The 15,833-nt window shown below is 44.2% G+C and overlaps 1 protein-coding gene across 2 annotated transcripts in view; it reads right to left on the bottom strand.

Moving 5' to 3' along the window:
- Positions 1-6,319: 6,319 nt before the first annotated feature.
- LOC101348697 (zinc finger protein 613-like) overlaps positions 6,320-15,833 on the bottom strand; it is a 27,156-nt gene continuing 17,642 nt past the window's right edge. Inside the window, exons 5-6 of one of the 2 annotated variants that reach the window (XM_012557113.2) lie at positions 13,891-15,269; positions 6,320-6,478 (exon numbers count right to left, since the gene is read on the bottom strand). In XM_012557113.2, coding sequence (XP_012412567.2) covers positions 6,338-6,478; positions 13,891-15,269 — 1,520 coding nt within the window. In that variant the 3' untranslated portion in view covers positions 6,320-6,337. Of the gene's footprint in view, positions 6,479-10,733; positions 15,270-15,833 lie in introns of those variants that run through there. The other variant, XM_023736416.1, reaches the window with a different exon arrangement.

Raw genomic sequence — 15,833 nt, 5'->3', positions numbered from 1 at the left:
GAGCTTTAATTGTTGTACAAAGGCACTCACCCCATGTCTGATCCCCTCAAGTATCTCCATCCCAGGGGCTCCCTTCAGGAACACCAAGTGTTCTCACTACACCACGTCCACACACTTACTTCACCCTTTTTCAAGGACAAAAACACAGGCTGACCTGTTTTTCTCCTGAATTACCCGAAGATCTGAAAAGTTTCACAACTTCCATGAGCTGCTTATACTTCACCCTTCGACCAGAATCTTTGTCAGGCTACGGAGGCCGGCGAGAGTCTGGAACTTTTGAAGGAGCACAGACAACAGCATTTCTGGCATTGTCTTCTTCTTGTTGTTGTTGTTAGGTGTCATTGAGTTGGTTTTGACTTACAGCGACCTTACGTACAACAGAATGAAACGCTGCCCGGTCCTGTGCCATCCTCACAATCCTTGTTATGCTTGAGCTCATTGTTGCAGCCACTGTGTCAATCTATCTCATTGAGGGTCTTCCTCTTTTTCGCTGACCCTCTACTTTATTTATCAAGCATGATGTTCTTCTCCAGGGCTTGGTCCCTTCTGATAACATGTCCAAAGTATGTGAGATGCAGTCTCGCCACCTTTGCTTCCAAGGAGCATTCTGGCTGTACTTCTTCCAAGACAGATTTGTTCATTCTTTTGGCAGTCCGTAGTATATTCAATATTCTTCGACAACACCGCACTTCAAAGGGGTCAATTCTTCTTTGGTCTTCCTTATTCACTGTCCAGCTTTCGCATGCATTTGAGGTGATTGAAAATACCATGGCTTGAGTCAGGCACACCTTATTCTTCAAGTTGACATTTTTGCTTTTCAACACTTTAAAGAGGTCTTTCGTGGCAGATTTGCCCAATACACTGCGGCTTTTGATATCTTGACTGCTGCTTCCACAGGTATCGGTTGTGGATTCAAGTAAGATGAAATCCTTGACAACTTCAATCTTTTCTACATTTATCATGATGTTGCTTATTGGTCCAGTTGTGAGGATTTTTGTTTCCTTTATGTTGAGGTGTAATCCATATTGAAGACTGTGGTCTTTGATACTCATCAGTAAGTGCTTTAAGTCCTTTTCACTTTCAGCACGCCAAGGTTGTGTCATCTGCATAACGCGGGTTGTTAATAAGTCTTCCTCCAATCCTGATGCCCACTTCTTCATATAGTCCAGCTTCTCGGATTATTTACTCAGCATACAGATTGAATAAATATGGTGAAGGGATACAACACTGACGCACACCTTTCCTGACTAAACCATGTAGTATCCCCTTGTTCTGTTCGAACAACTGCCTCTTGATCTATCTACAGGTTCCTCATGAGTACAATTAAGCGTTCTGGAATTTACATTCTTCTCAATGCTATCCATAATTTGTTACGATCCACACAGTCGAATGCCTTTGCACAGTCAATAAAACACAGGTAAACATCTTTCTGGTATTCTCTGCTTTTATCCAGGATCCATCCGACATTGTCTTACGAAGTATTATGTCTGCCCCCTTCTTGTAGCGTCTGTCTGGAGGCGGCTGTATTTGAATACCTGCCATACAGAACAAAAGTGGTGTTTTTTTTGTGTGTGAAAAGCCAGGGACGGCCAGGAAAACGAGAAAGCCAATGAATTTGTCTGATTCTCTGCCTTCTCAACACTTGGAAAGAATGGATAGCTTTTCAGTGGCTCAAGCTTCACAAGGAAACCATGGAACAGATCAAATTACTTTTAGTGGGCTGGGCAGAAAAATAATATGGTCCCGCATTTACACAGTAACTTCAAAAAAAATTAAAAAGTTTGGAAACAGACAAGTAGGAGTTCAAGTGTCTGTACAGCAGAAATGTGCCCCTGGGAAGGGAAAAGGCAAAATGCTTGTAAGCAGAGCGCCATGAAATATCCTGACACAAAACAGCTTTCAGGAACTGGCTTTAAAGACAGAAAAAGTTTTGGAGAAACTAGTATTGTATGACAGTAGCCACTACAGACGGGGCAAAAGAGCAGGTGGGATGAGCTTAGGTTATATTTGAAGCGGGGCATAGGGAAAGGAGGCCCTAGTGGTGCAGCAGTTAAGAGTTTGGCTGCTGATAACCAAAAGGTTGGCAGTTTGAATCTACCAGCCGCTCCTTGGAAACCCTACGGGGCAGTCCTACTCTGCCATATAGGGTTACTGAGTCAGAATCGACTGTATGGCGAGAGGTTTGATGTAGGGGAAAGGCCACTAAAGGTGAGGCCAGTAAAAGTCAATTCCCAGGCCGTTCTTCCTAGTCCATCTTAGTAAGGATGCTCCAGTGAAACCTGTTCAGCATCAAAGAAAGACGCAAGCCTCCACTGACACAGGTGGTGGCTGCACTTGAGGTGCACTGGGCAGGAATCAAACCCCAACTCCTGCATGGAAGGTAAGAATTTTACCACTGAATCACCACTTCCTTCAACTTACTTATCCTTCATTCCATTTCTCAGCCAGCACTCATTACAACACAATTAAGAATGGAAAATATGGATATTATCTTGAATATAAGGTGCAGTGCAGTGAATTACGCAGTATAGCCCTCCTAGCCATAGTTTTTGTAACTCCCATCAAATGCCCGTGACTATGCAAACGAGGTGCTTGTGGTCCACCAAGGGGACTGGATAGCTTGCTAATAATAAGGTGCATGGCACCCTTGTGTGGGTTAGATCATGCACATAAGGTGTATGGAAACCTAACTAGGGGATTGATCAGTTTTGCCATCCTGCTGGGCTTAAAAGAACAGTCACTTCCAGAGAGGAGGCAAACCTACTACCACCAAGAAAGAGCTAGTAACAGAGTGTCCATTGGACCCGGGATCCCAGAGCTGAGACCTCCTAGACCCAGGAGACAGAGAGAGGGCTGTAACACTGGAGACAGCAGGATAGCAAGAAGCAGCAGCAGAGAAATGGTGGCAGCAGAGGCAGCTGAACCAGGACACCGGCAGGAGATGGTGTGGTGGGCTCCCTGGCCCTTGGTGTGAGGCAGTTACAGTGGGTCTGCTGAATCAAGGAGCAAGAGAGCCCAGTGAGTTCAGGCAGGAAGCTTCCTGGTGGAGTGGGGTGCCTCTGGTGGCAGAACCCAGTGGCAGAAGGCCCACAGCAGATCCCAGTGGCAGAGGAAGAGAAGAAGCTCTCCTGATCAAAGAACTGCGTCCTGAGTTGTCTTTCCTGTTACTTCCACGTTGATTCAGATTCTGAGTTGTACCGTTACTTCCCTAATAAACCACTTAACTGTAAGTACAGTTTGTGAGTTCTGTGAGATGTTGCAGCAAATTACCCTTCATGTTGGGAACCTTCCCAGACCTGGCACTATGCATCTTTGTTTGTATCTTGTTTTGGTATAATAAAGTTATAACCCTAGGTATAGTAATTTCCACAAGTTCTGGTGTTGTTCCAATGAATAATCGAATCCTAGGGAATAGTGGAAGTCAGCAGGTTAGAAGTGAGGCAGCTGGGTACCCCTAAGCTGTGGCTGGTATTCTGAGGGAGTTGAGGGAACACACTCAAATTTGTAGCAAGTCAGAAGCGAGGGAGCCCAGGGGCATCCCAAACTCATGACTGGCATCCTGAAGGGGTCCTGGGAAAACTTCGAATTTGTAGCCAGCAGGTCAGAAGCAAGGTGAGTCCCGGGGTCTCCCAAGGTTGCAGCTGGCATCTGAAATCTTAGGGTGGAAGATGGTGTCCTTGTAACTTGTGAGATCTCGCCTAGCTCTGAGTAGCTAGGTTCAGAGAAAGAAGTGCTGCGTGGGAAGCTGACGTCAGAACTGAACAGCAGTGAAAAATGAGGATATGAATTTGATTTCATGACAGTCCTCACAGTTGATGTCAGAAGAGTGGAGATTCTGAGATTTCCACACATGCAGATTCACAGGATAAGTGGAGGGGAGGGAGTAGTTGATGGAGCATCCATTTCTGATTCTTTGCTGGAAAGTGTCTGCCCTGCATTCATCCTGTTACGGTGTGCGGTGGTCAGGGGGCACTAATTCAAGCTGTAGGCGTGAGATGTTCAAAATAAAGTGTGCATCAGAAAGCCCTTGTTATATATGTAGAGTCCTGGGCCCCAGACCCAGAAGACCTACTTTAGGTCTCGGATGCGACCCAGCAATGGACATTCCTTTGCAAGCTTCGGAGAGGCTCCTGAGGCTGGAGGCTCATAGACAAAACTTAGAAAAGTTTCGTAGTGTCGTCTGCTTTCAAGCATGACCATCGGTGGCACTGCTCAGACACTTTAAGTCTTGGCTCGTATGACATCTGCCCAGAAAAGCCTTCCCTGAAAATTCTTACTAAAATACTCTTCCATTACCATCTCTACACTTACTAGGTTTTATTTTTCTTCATAACCTCATGCTTCCTGATGTTTTATTATCCACTTTACTGTATGTCTCCCTTGCTAGACTGTAAGGTTCATAAAGATTGTTTCTTTGCCTGTTTTGTTCACTGCTGTATCCCCAGTGTGTGGAAAAAGTGGTTGGAATGATCATGTTGCTTTAAATTATTTCTGAATGAGTGAATTACCTACTAACCCAGAATTTCACAATGAATTCTGAGACAGCCTCTGCATGGCAAATTTCAGTCTCTTTTCCTATGAGCAGGACTCACTATAACTTAGTATATGGGATTAAGGAAAGGAACCATGGATCGGAGACAGAGGCCAACAGTACCACTCCCAGCAAAGTGAGAAGGAATGATGAAGATAGAAGAAATCACACGCCTCACATCAGCAGGTCACAGAGGATACAGGATCTAATGATGGTAACCCTCAAAGGTGATATAAGGGTTCAACTCTAAGACAACTGTAAGAATGGCACAGCAGTTTGTGACCTCCTCTAACTTCACAAGGGGGAAGAATCATTATGAGCATAAATAGCCCAAGGCTGATTCCTATGAGGTGGGGTAAGATATGCCTCCACCCTCCAAACTTTTTACCAATTCTGACAACAACCGTCCCTCCGATGGCACTCTCTCCTTTTCTGCTGGGTTCGATAATTCATTGAAATGGCCATACAGAACTCACAAACAATCCCCACAGCTATGGGGTTTATTACAGTAGTAACAGGTTATAATTCAGGATCAGAAATGACTCAGAATAGTTCTTTGATCAGTATAGCTTCTTCTCAGGCATGCCGCTGGCAGGCCGCTCTCTGGCCCTCGTTCCCTTGGCCTGTCCTCTGTCTTGCTCAGGTGAGTGTTACAAAGCTCTTTAACTCCTCCAGTAAGTGCCCGGAGGTACCCTACTTGGGCACCAATCCTCCTGACCAAAGGCCTCAGCTCTCTCACTTCGTGGGCCAGGAAGCTCATAGCACCGTCTCCTGCCAGTGTCCTGGTTCTACTGCCTCTGCTGCTGCCATTTCTCTGCCGCTGCTTCTAGCCATCTTCAGTAATACACTTCTCTCTTTCTGTCTCCTGGGTCCGTGAAGGTCTCAGCGCAGAGATCCATCGTCTAAAGGATGTTATTTGCTCCAGTCTCTTTTTCAAGGTGGTAGTCAGGTCCGATTCTGCTGTGGGATTGGCTCTACTTTAAGCCTAGTGGGATGGCAAAACTGACTAATCATTAAGGTTCCATACACCTTATTTGCATGATCCCACCCTATAAGCACACCATGCATCTTATTTACATTATTATCAAGCTATTCAATCCCAGTGGTGGGCCACAAGCACCTTATCTGCATAATCCTAGGAGGGTGTAACTCAATTCCCAACCTTACTCAAGTCATGCTCTTCCCTGGTGTAAAAATGATGTGGAAAATCATCCGACCTCCTTTAACTTCACAATGGAGTAAGATCAACAGCCCAAGGCTGATTCCTGTGAGGCGGAGGTCAGACATGCCTCCACCCTCCAAACTTTTTACCAATTCTGACAACAACCATCCCTCCGATGGCACTCTCTCCTTCTCTGCTGGGTTCGATAATTCACTGTAATGGCCCCACAGAACTCACAGACAATACTCACAGTTATGAGGTTTATTAGGGAAGTAACAGGTTACAGTTCAGGTTCAGGAACACTCAGGATACAGTTCTTCCATCAGGACAGATGCTTTTCAGCTGGCCCCTTGGCCTCTGCCCCTGCTCGGGCAAGTGTGACAAAGCACTTTTAGCTCTGCCGGTAAGTGCCCCTAGGCATCTCACTCTGCCAGTAACCCTGGCTTGAAGGTGCTCAGCTCTAGCTTCGTGGGTCAGCAAACCTACCTCCACTAAGTCCCCAGAGGCAACCTACTCCTCCAGCAAGACTCCTGCCCGAAGGCAGTCAGCTTTCTCACTCTGTGGGGTAGTAATCCCACCGTGCCATCTCCTGCTGGTCTCTCTTGCTGCCGTTTCTCTGTCACCCCTTCTTGCTGTCTTCAGTGTCACAGCTCTCTTTCTGTCTCCTGGTTCCTGAAGCTTCTTAGCACAGGGATCCCAGATCCAACACACTCCACTGTTGGCTCTTCTTCCTTGGTGGTGTTGAGATCCTCTCCTTCCCGCTTCTGTGATGGCTCATTTTCAGACTAGCAAAATGACAGATGGCAAAACTGATGAATCTCTTCGTTAGGGTCCCATATATCTTATTAGCATGGTCCCACCCAATCGTTTGGGGGGAGTTACACGACAACGGCAAGAAAGGCTACACAAAAGCAATCCATCACACCAGAGGCCACCCCCTGGCTTTTCTAGCCATGGTTCTTTCACACTTGAAGGATAACTTCCCCTTCTCAGTCATTTCACAAGTCCAAAACAGTAATTAACAATTAGTCCTTCAGGAGGGCAAAAGAGTCCTAAGGGTGAGGTTACTCAAGTACCAGCCATTCAGGTCTGCTGCAGGCATGCATCTGATCTGGTCAGGTTCTGTAATCATCTCATCTTCACCCTTTCTTGCCTCTGATAAAATTTAATTGAGAAAAGATTATTCCCTTGCTTTGAGTCTCTCTCCAGGTATCAGCATATTGTTAGATTTCCCCTGCTACATAACTCATTTATTTATTCCTTTACCTTCGGCTATTATTTCTCCTTCCTTCAATTTGTCATGTATTTTTACCCAAACTTTTCCACCTTGGGAAGGAAAATTAGGTTGAGCTGCTGTGCTAGTCCAGATTGGTGGCAGCAAGATCAGTCCAGCAAGTGCTTCCCCCTTAGTCTACTCTCACAGTTTTTACAATCACAATTAACTCTGTTAACAATCAACACTCACAAACGAATCATATAATCCTATCAGCATCTTTCCCCACCCTCTCTTCACCAGACCCATCAGGAAAAGAGGAATCTATTCAGTGGTGATCCTCCCTTGTCCTTCTCATTGAGTGTAAGCACACCCACGAAAGCAAGTAAGCCAGCCACTTTATGCTTTTATCTCCCCCCGTTTTAGACAGCCAATTTCAAAATTGCCAGTCTCTATCAAACCAGTACTCTAAGCATGTTCCTTGGCCTTGAAGAATGTTCTTTTCCCATAAAAACACTGAGCATCTGCATCCATAAGCAAAGTCCAGTACAGAGCAAGTCATCAAATTTGCAGCAATCTATACCAGCTCACAGTGTCCTTTTCTTCATCCGGTCGAGTTCTGGTCAACTCATTTCTAGCCATCCAAGCTAGGTTGCAAAGGGTACTAGCTTTAGGTTTTAGAGTTCACACACACCTCCTGGCGATTCAGACCAGACAGCCCCTTCTCCATCTCTCTCACCCCTACATCCCTGGGCTAGGTCAATGGGCTTCACCTGTAAACTCAGGAGTCCACAAAACTTCCTATATTTCTGACCCGCCAACCCTTTCTCTCTCCTCTCATCCATAGTCCCTGTGGGTTAGGTCGATGTGTGCCAATGGAAAATGTCAAAACTCAGTGCGTCTCTTCATTGGTGCACTTCCCCCATTTCCATCATGAGTAGACCCAGGTGGTCACCTGAGGCAAACATACCACACTATCTACTCGCAGGCTCCCTTTAACTTCCAGTCCTGGAAGTGTGTTCTAACGGGCACCAACTTTCCCTGCCTTATTGCATACAAAGGCAAACCACTTGCTCGAAATTCTAAAAGCAAAACAGTTATTTTTTCTCTGCAGGTCCTTCCTTCAAATGCAAATCTTCTGTTCTCTCAGCAGTTCTAGGTAGTTCTACATGTGTTTTCAAACACAAATTCTGGGTGGAGCTCAGGTTTTCCACTTAAGCCCCCAACCTATACACAGGGCTACTGCATTCAAACAGCCTGTTTTCCTCAGGCAAATCCTAGTTCCCCTTTTAGACCATTCAATCAAGTATTGGCTGAAGGTGGAGTTACACGCTCTCTGTAATCTATAATACCCAATATTCATTTCTATCATACATTTAGGTCTGCTTTACAACTTGACAAGAAAACAAAACAAAACCTGTTGCCGTTGAGTCGATTACAACTCATAGCAACCTTATTGGACAGAGTAGAACTGCCCAATAGGATTTCCAAGGAGTAGGTGGTGGATTTGAACTGCTGACCATTTGCTTGGCAGCCAATCGTTTAACTACTGCACCACCGGGCCCCTTAATAACATTGGGTAGGAGAAATATTCAATATCCACAGTACATTCAGATAAATGCATAAATCCCTTTTAAAATTCCAGTTTCATCTTCTCTTCTCCATACCTTAACTGTCTTTCCATTGATATGCATATAGCATTGTGCCTCTGGCTGGGTGGAACCAGTAGACCCTGGCACCCTATCAATCATCTCCTTTAACCAGCATGTATTTTGCCCGAAGCCATTCCAAATGTGGCTTTTTCCCCCTCAGCTGCAGCATAACTTTCCTTTCAGCCATTGCAGGTAAACAACAAAGAAACCACCTAAGAATAAAAAGTTTCACTTCCCAAGCCCTTTCACTTTCTCTTACAAACTCCCATGCTTCCATGAATCTGGAGCCATCGCAAAGAATCCTGCTTCTAACACCAACTGTAAGAATGGTGTGGTGGCAGCATCTGAACTCTTCTAACTTCCCAAAGAGGAAGGAGAATGAAGATCAACAGCCCAAGGCTGATTCCTGTGAGGTAGAGGTCAGACATGCCTTCTCTCTGTCATCTTTACCAATTCTGACACCAACTATCACTATCTACTTCTCTACTGGGTTCGATAATTCATGCAGTTCTTCAGTCAGGACAGCCTATTTCCAGCTGAGCCATGGGAAGTATTACAAAACTGTTAGCTCTGCCAGTAAGTGCCCCTAGGCAGCCCACTCCTACAGAAAGCCTCAACCTGAAGAGGCTCAGCTCTAGCTCTGTGGTTTGGCAAATCTAGCTCCACCATGTGCCCAGAGGCACCGTACTGCACCAGCAAGCCTCCTGCCCAATGGCACCCAGTTCTCGCTCTGTGAGCTGGCAAGCTCACCATGCTATCTCTTGCCACTGTTTCCTGCTGCAGTTTCTCTGTCACTGCTTCTCGTCATCTTCTGTGTTACCACTCTTTTTCTCGGGCTCCTGGATGCAGGAGCTTCTCAGCACTGGAATCCCAGGTCCAAAGGGTGCGCTCTGCTCTTGTCTGTTCTTACTTGGTGGTAGTGAGATCCCTTCCTCTCCACCTCTGCAATAGCTTGTTTTAAGCCTAACAGGATGACAAAATTGACCAATCCCCTTTAGGGTTCCATACATCTTATTTGCATGGTCACAGGGGCATATGAAGTAATTCACTGCACTGAAATCATGTAACCAGTGCTCTCCAATTTAATTTTTCTGGATAGAGATGAGAGATTTCTCTTAGTATACATATCCCAGCCATATAAAGAGCTAGAAAGTTTTGCTCATTGTCTGTAATGTGCAATTGTGCAGGCACTAGTCACAGATAGCTTCTGAACACATGAAATACAGTTAGTGCAACTGCAAGTGTGATGAAATCACTTTTATATGCCCTGTTTCATCATCTTGTAACTTGGGTGGGACTATACAAATAAGGTAATTGTGGCCCATCAGAGGGATTGGACAGCTTGCTAATAATGCAAATAAAGTTCATGCTACCTGTGTGTGGGTGGGACCATGCAAATAAGGTCTATGGAACCCTAACAAATGGATTACTCAGATTTGTCATCCCGGTAGTCTTAAAATGAGCCATCTCACCCAGAGGTGGGAGGAGAGGATCTTACTACCATCAAGAAAGACAAGCAAGGAGTGTAGCATGTCTTCTGGACCCAGGATACCAGCACTGAGAAGTTTCTGGAACCAGAAGACCAAGAGAGAAAGAGCTGTAATACCGAAAACTGCAAGAAACAGCAGCAGAGAAACAGTGGCAGCAGAACCAGGAGATTGGCAGGAGACAGCTACTGTCCACAGAGTGAGAAAACTGATCACCTTTGGGCAGGAGACTGCTGGTGGAGTAGAGTACTTTTGGGCACTTGGTGGAGCTAAGTTTGCCAACCTACACAGCTAGAGCTGAGCGCCTTTGGGCCAAGGTTTACCAGCAGAGTGTGGTGCTTCAGGGTACTTAGAGCTAAAACAGCTTTCTAACATTGCCTAAGCAGGGCAGAGGCTGAGGGGTCAGAGAGAGGTGTGCCTGCAGGCACAGCTAACAAGAGGCTGTCCTGATCAATGAACTGTATCCTGAGTGTTCTTGAACCTGAATGGTAACCTGTTACTTTCCTAATAAACCCCATAATTTTGAGTATGGTCTGTGAGTTCTGTGTGGCCACTGCAATGAATTAATCAAACTCGGCAGATAAGTAGAAGTGTCACGGGAGGGATGGTGGAGAGAAGAGGCATGTCTGACCTCTGTCTCATAGGAATCAGCCTCTGGCTGATGCTGATGCTGATTCTTTCTCCCTTTCTGAAGTCAGAGGAGGTCAGATATTGTCACATCACCATTTTTAAATAACTAAGAAAATGATCTTTGTTTTTTATTTTTTAAATAGTAACAAGTTACAGCTATCAATTTATTTATAATCTGGGTATAAATACTCAGAAAAACTGTCAAGGAACTTATAACTTGGGGGTAAACAGTTACAAAAACAAAGAATTTATAATCTACATGTTAAGGCATGGACATTAAAAAATAAGTTTCCTAGGCTGCTTAAGTACCATTAAAAGGAGTCTTTCCTCAAGAGTCCGTGCGTAGTTAAATGGTTAATGCACTCATTTACAAACCTAAAAGATTGGAGGTTCAAGTCCACCCAGAGGTGCCTCAGAAGAAAGACCTAGCAATCTACTTGTGAAAAATCAGCCAAGGAAAACCCTAAAGCACAATTCTACTCTCAAGCACATGTGGTCACCATGAGTCAGAATTAACTCAATGTCAGATTTTAACGAGAAATTGTCATAAGAATTCTAACTTCTAAAAGTTCTAACTTAAACCCCTTGTACAAATTATTCCATGCCTATTTCACCTAATGTAGATATCGCATCTAAGTGAGCAATTTCTTTTATAAGAATCAGCACAAAGCTTGTTCCCATAAGGCAGAGGTTAAAGATATGCCAAATGTCCAACTTTTCTAAACTGCTGTACCACTCCATCATCTCTAACATCTACTACTTCTCTTCCCCTCAGCACTCTCTCTCCCATCTTTAGGTTCCATAATTCGATACAACGTCTCACAAAACTCATGAACCATATCAAGGAAGTGTCTCATATGATTGTGGAAGCTGGAATGTCCCAAATGTGTGGGTCAGGCTTAGGCTTCTCCCCAGCCCATGTGGCTGCAGGGGCTGACGAACCTAAACTGGCAGGTCAGAACACAGGCTGCTGGTTCATAAGGCTGCGGAAGCTGGTGAATCAGGTCAGACAATAGGCTACTGACCCAAAGGGCTGCAAATGCTGGTGAATCCCAGAATCGGCAAGTCAAACAGTAGGTCACTGGCTGAAGTCCCAAGAATGATGTTAGACGATCACAAACCGGATGCAGGATCCATATGCAGAAAAACAGTGTGCCCCCCAACCAGGGCACCCACATATGTATCTTGGATGCAGGCCACACTCCAGGGAAGGGCATAACTTGAGTAAGGGTGGGGCCTGAGTCATGCCTTCCTGCACTCGATACACTCCACACCAACTCTGCCTTGTTAATATGTAGAGGTTAGGATTTATAATACATCAAATAGAGGACAACCATACAATGCTGGGAATCATGTCCTAGCCAAGTTGACACATAACCCCAACCATCACAAATTCGATACACCTTATTTGCACAGTGCACTCAATCAGTATGTGTGTGTGTCACAAAGACCATGGCTAGAAGGGCCATATAAGTAACTCACTGCACCGTGGCATCCTTTGACTAGATTAGTGGGAGTATAAAGATCCCACTTAAATATGATTGAAGTCAATACTCTAAGACGGCAGAATGGGCTTTTTCTTTTTTATCCACCACTGTATCCTCAGCTCCTGGAAATGGGGCCAAGTACAAAGGAAGTATGTGACAAATATTTGTTAATGAATAAACTCAACATAAGACTATTTTTTCCTTTTTCTGCATAATATAAAGTCCTATTATATATGGTAGACAATCCGGTTTTCAGTTAATCCTTCAACTTGATCTGGGGAAACTGAACTGACATATATATGCCCCGTATCCCACCAATTCAGTATTGCTCCTTTCCCAGGAACCACCAACTATGTGGTTTTTCATTTAATTGGCACAAGTGACATATATGTGTTTCTGCTGACATCACAGTATGTCTCCATAATAAAACACATATTTACATAGGATGAATGTATCAGGTTTCCCAGTCTCTGTATTCATATATTTCCCTCAGGATACAGTTTGTAGCCATGCAATGAGGCAGAAATTTTTGCTCAACCCTAGTCCCCAGTGAATGTATCTGAGTTTATCCTACAGGTTTGCAGTGCAATGTGTCACTTTTATATGGCCTTTCTTGCCATGGTCTTGTAACTCTCACCAAATGATTGGGTGGAACGAGGCAAATAAGGTGCTTGTGGCCCACCAAGGGGATTTGATGGCTTGCGAATAATGTAATTAAGATGCATGGCACACTTGTGGGGGTGGGACCATGCAAGTAAGATGTATGGAACCCTAATGAGGGAATAGGTTAGTTTTGTCATCCCACTAGGATTAAAGGGAGACATGGGGAGAGAGACAGAGGGTGAGAGGAGCTGTAACAGAAGACAGCGAAGGTCCACAGAGGCAGCAGAACTAGGGCAGTGAGGGAGAGCTTTAACACCAGAAACAGTGAGAAGCAGTGGCAGAGAAACGACAGCACCAGTAACAGCAGAACTAGGAGATCAGCAGAAGACAGGTGGTGTGCTTCCTGGCCCACAGAATGAGAAACCTGAGCACCTTCAGACATGAGGCTTACTGGCAGAGTAGCATGCCTAAGGGCACTTATCAACAGAGCTGAAGAGTTTTGTAGCACTTGCCCGAATAGGACAGATGCCGAGTTGAGTGGCTGAGAGGCCAAAAGGCCACAGAGAGGTGTGCCTGCAGGCACACTGAGAAGAGGCTGTTCTGACCAAAGAATTGTATCCTGAGCATTCCTGAAACTGAACTGTAACGTTTTACTTCCCATGAGTATTGTCTGTGAGTTCGGTGTGATCACTGCAATGAATTACTGAACCCAGCAGAGAAGCAGAGTGCCATGGGAGGGACAGTTGGGTTCAGAACTGGTAAAACGGGTGGAGGGAGAATGCATGTCTAACCTCCACCTGATACGAATCAGCCTGCGCTGTTGATCTTGATTCTCCTTCACGCTTGGGAAGTTACAGGCCAGATGCCCCTGCTACACTTTTCTTACAGGGTTTATGTAACATAAAATAAGACATAATTGATCAGTGAAGGCACTACCACATTCACTGAATTCGTAAGGTTTCTCTGCTCTACAAATTCTCTGTTATCTCCTGAGGGTTCACATCTAGCAACAGGTTGTCCCACAAGGACTATGTCCCTATTAGTTATGAGCCCACGGATGTTTACTGATGTCTCAGCTGCTACAGAAGGCATTTGGAGAGTCGATATATTAACAGGGCTTTTCACCTGCATGAGATCACTAGTATGTGATGAGCCGTGACTTGTTGTGGGACAATTTTCCACCTTGATTGAATCTACATGTTTCTCTCTTTTGTGTTTTCTTTTATGTGAATAAAAGTTAGAAGCATAGACAAAAGTTTGTCCACGTCCATTGGAGCCATGTGGTTTCTCTCCTATATGAGATCTTTGATGTACAATGAGCTTTGGCTTCGTTTCGAAGACGTTCCAACATTCATTGCATTGAAAGGGTTTCTCTCCTGTGTGAATTTTTCGATGTCTAATGAGAGTTGCCTTCTGGGAATAAGATTTTCCACATTCACTACATGAAAAGGGAATCTTCCCTGTGTGAAATCTCTGATGTGCTATGAGGTATGACTTCTGGCTGAAACCTTTACCACATTCACCACATACATAGGGTTTCTCTCCAGTATGAGTTCGCTGATGAATAATGAGACTTCCTTTCTGGTTGAAGCCTTTTCCACATTCACTGCAGATATAGGGTTTCTCTCCAGTATGAGTTCGCTGATGAATAGTGAGATCTCCCTTCTGGATGAAGCCTTTTCCACATTCACTGCATATATAGGGTTTCTCTCCAGTATGAGTTCGCTGATGAATAATGAGACTTCCCTTCTGGTTGAAGCCTTTTCCACATTGACTGCATATATATGGTTTCTCTCCAGTATGAGTTCGCTGATGAATAGTAAGATGTGTCTTCTGGATGAAGCCTTTTCCACATTCACAGCATATGTAGGGTTTCTCTGCCATATGAGTTTTCTGATGTTTATTGAGCTGTGATTTATGAAGATAGGCTTTGTCACATTCTGTGCATTTGTAAGGTTTTTGTCCTTTATGAGTTGTGTGATGATGTTCAATGAGCTTGAACTTTTTAAAAAAGGTTTCCCCACACAGACTGCATCTATAGGGTTTCTCTCCTGTATGAATGACCTGATGCTCAATGAGCAAAGACTTCCTGATGAAGGTTTTCCCACATTCACTGCATACATGTCGTCTTTCTATTTTGTGAGTTTTCTGATGCTTAATGAGTTGGGACTCAGCGCTATTTGATTTTTGACTCTCGGGAAATTGCATTTCATTACAAAATTGCTCGTGGTCAGCATGTAGAAAGGTATTCTCATCTCCGTTAGGCTCAGGAAAGTTTTTTATTTCATTGCTTTTTCTCTGGTTAACTGCTGGTAAAGTTAAACTTGATTTCATAGTTTTTTCATATAAGTCAAACATACCATGATTTTCCCTTAAAGGAAACTGAATTTTGTGCTGATGAACAATATTTTCCAATGCATTATGTTCACAGCATTGTTCCATTACATCCAACCTTCTTTCTTTTTGCAAGTGTCCAAGCAGATGATCATCACCTTTCTGGATTTCTAGGAAAGAAGAGAACAATGAATCTTTCCATTGTCTTTATTTGGAATGAAGCCATTTAAAAAAAAATGCATTGGTGGAAGGTGGATCTTTAGAGACAACTCTGTGATATGAGTATAAATAAAACACCATGCTTAATGTTCCTTTGGACATGTTATCAGGAAGGATCATGATTGGTAAAGTAGAGGGTCAGCGAAAGAGAGGAAGATCCTCAATGAGATGGACCGACACAGTGGCTACAACAATGGGCTCAAACACAGCAACAATTGTGCAGATGGCTCAGGACTGGTAGTGTTTTCTTCTGTTGCACATATGGTCACTATGAGTCAGAACTGCCTAGACAGCACTTAACAATAACGTTCTTTGCACAGTGATAAAAATACAGTATCATAAACAACCCAAATAGTAAAGCAGTTAGTGTAGAAACAAGGTTAGACTATACATAATGAATGGTTAAAGATTTGGCTGCTTCTCACTGCTGGTGGGAATGCAAAATGATACAACCATTTTGGAAAATGATATGGCGCTTCCTCAGAAAGCTAGAAATAGACATACCATTCGATCCA

The sequence above is a fragment of the Trichechus manatus genome, unplaced genomic scaffold, assembly GCF_000243295.1.
Source record: "Trichechus manatus latirostris isolate Lorelei unplaced genomic scaffold, TriManLat1.0 scaffold00087, whole genome shotgun sequence".
NCBI classification, from domain to species: Eukaryota; Metazoa; Chordata; class Mammalia; order Sirenia; family Trichechidae; genus Trichechus; species Trichechus manatus.
The sequence above is the reverse complement of the archived record's forward strand: the minus strand, read 5'-3'. Positions and strand labels throughout refer to the sequence as shown.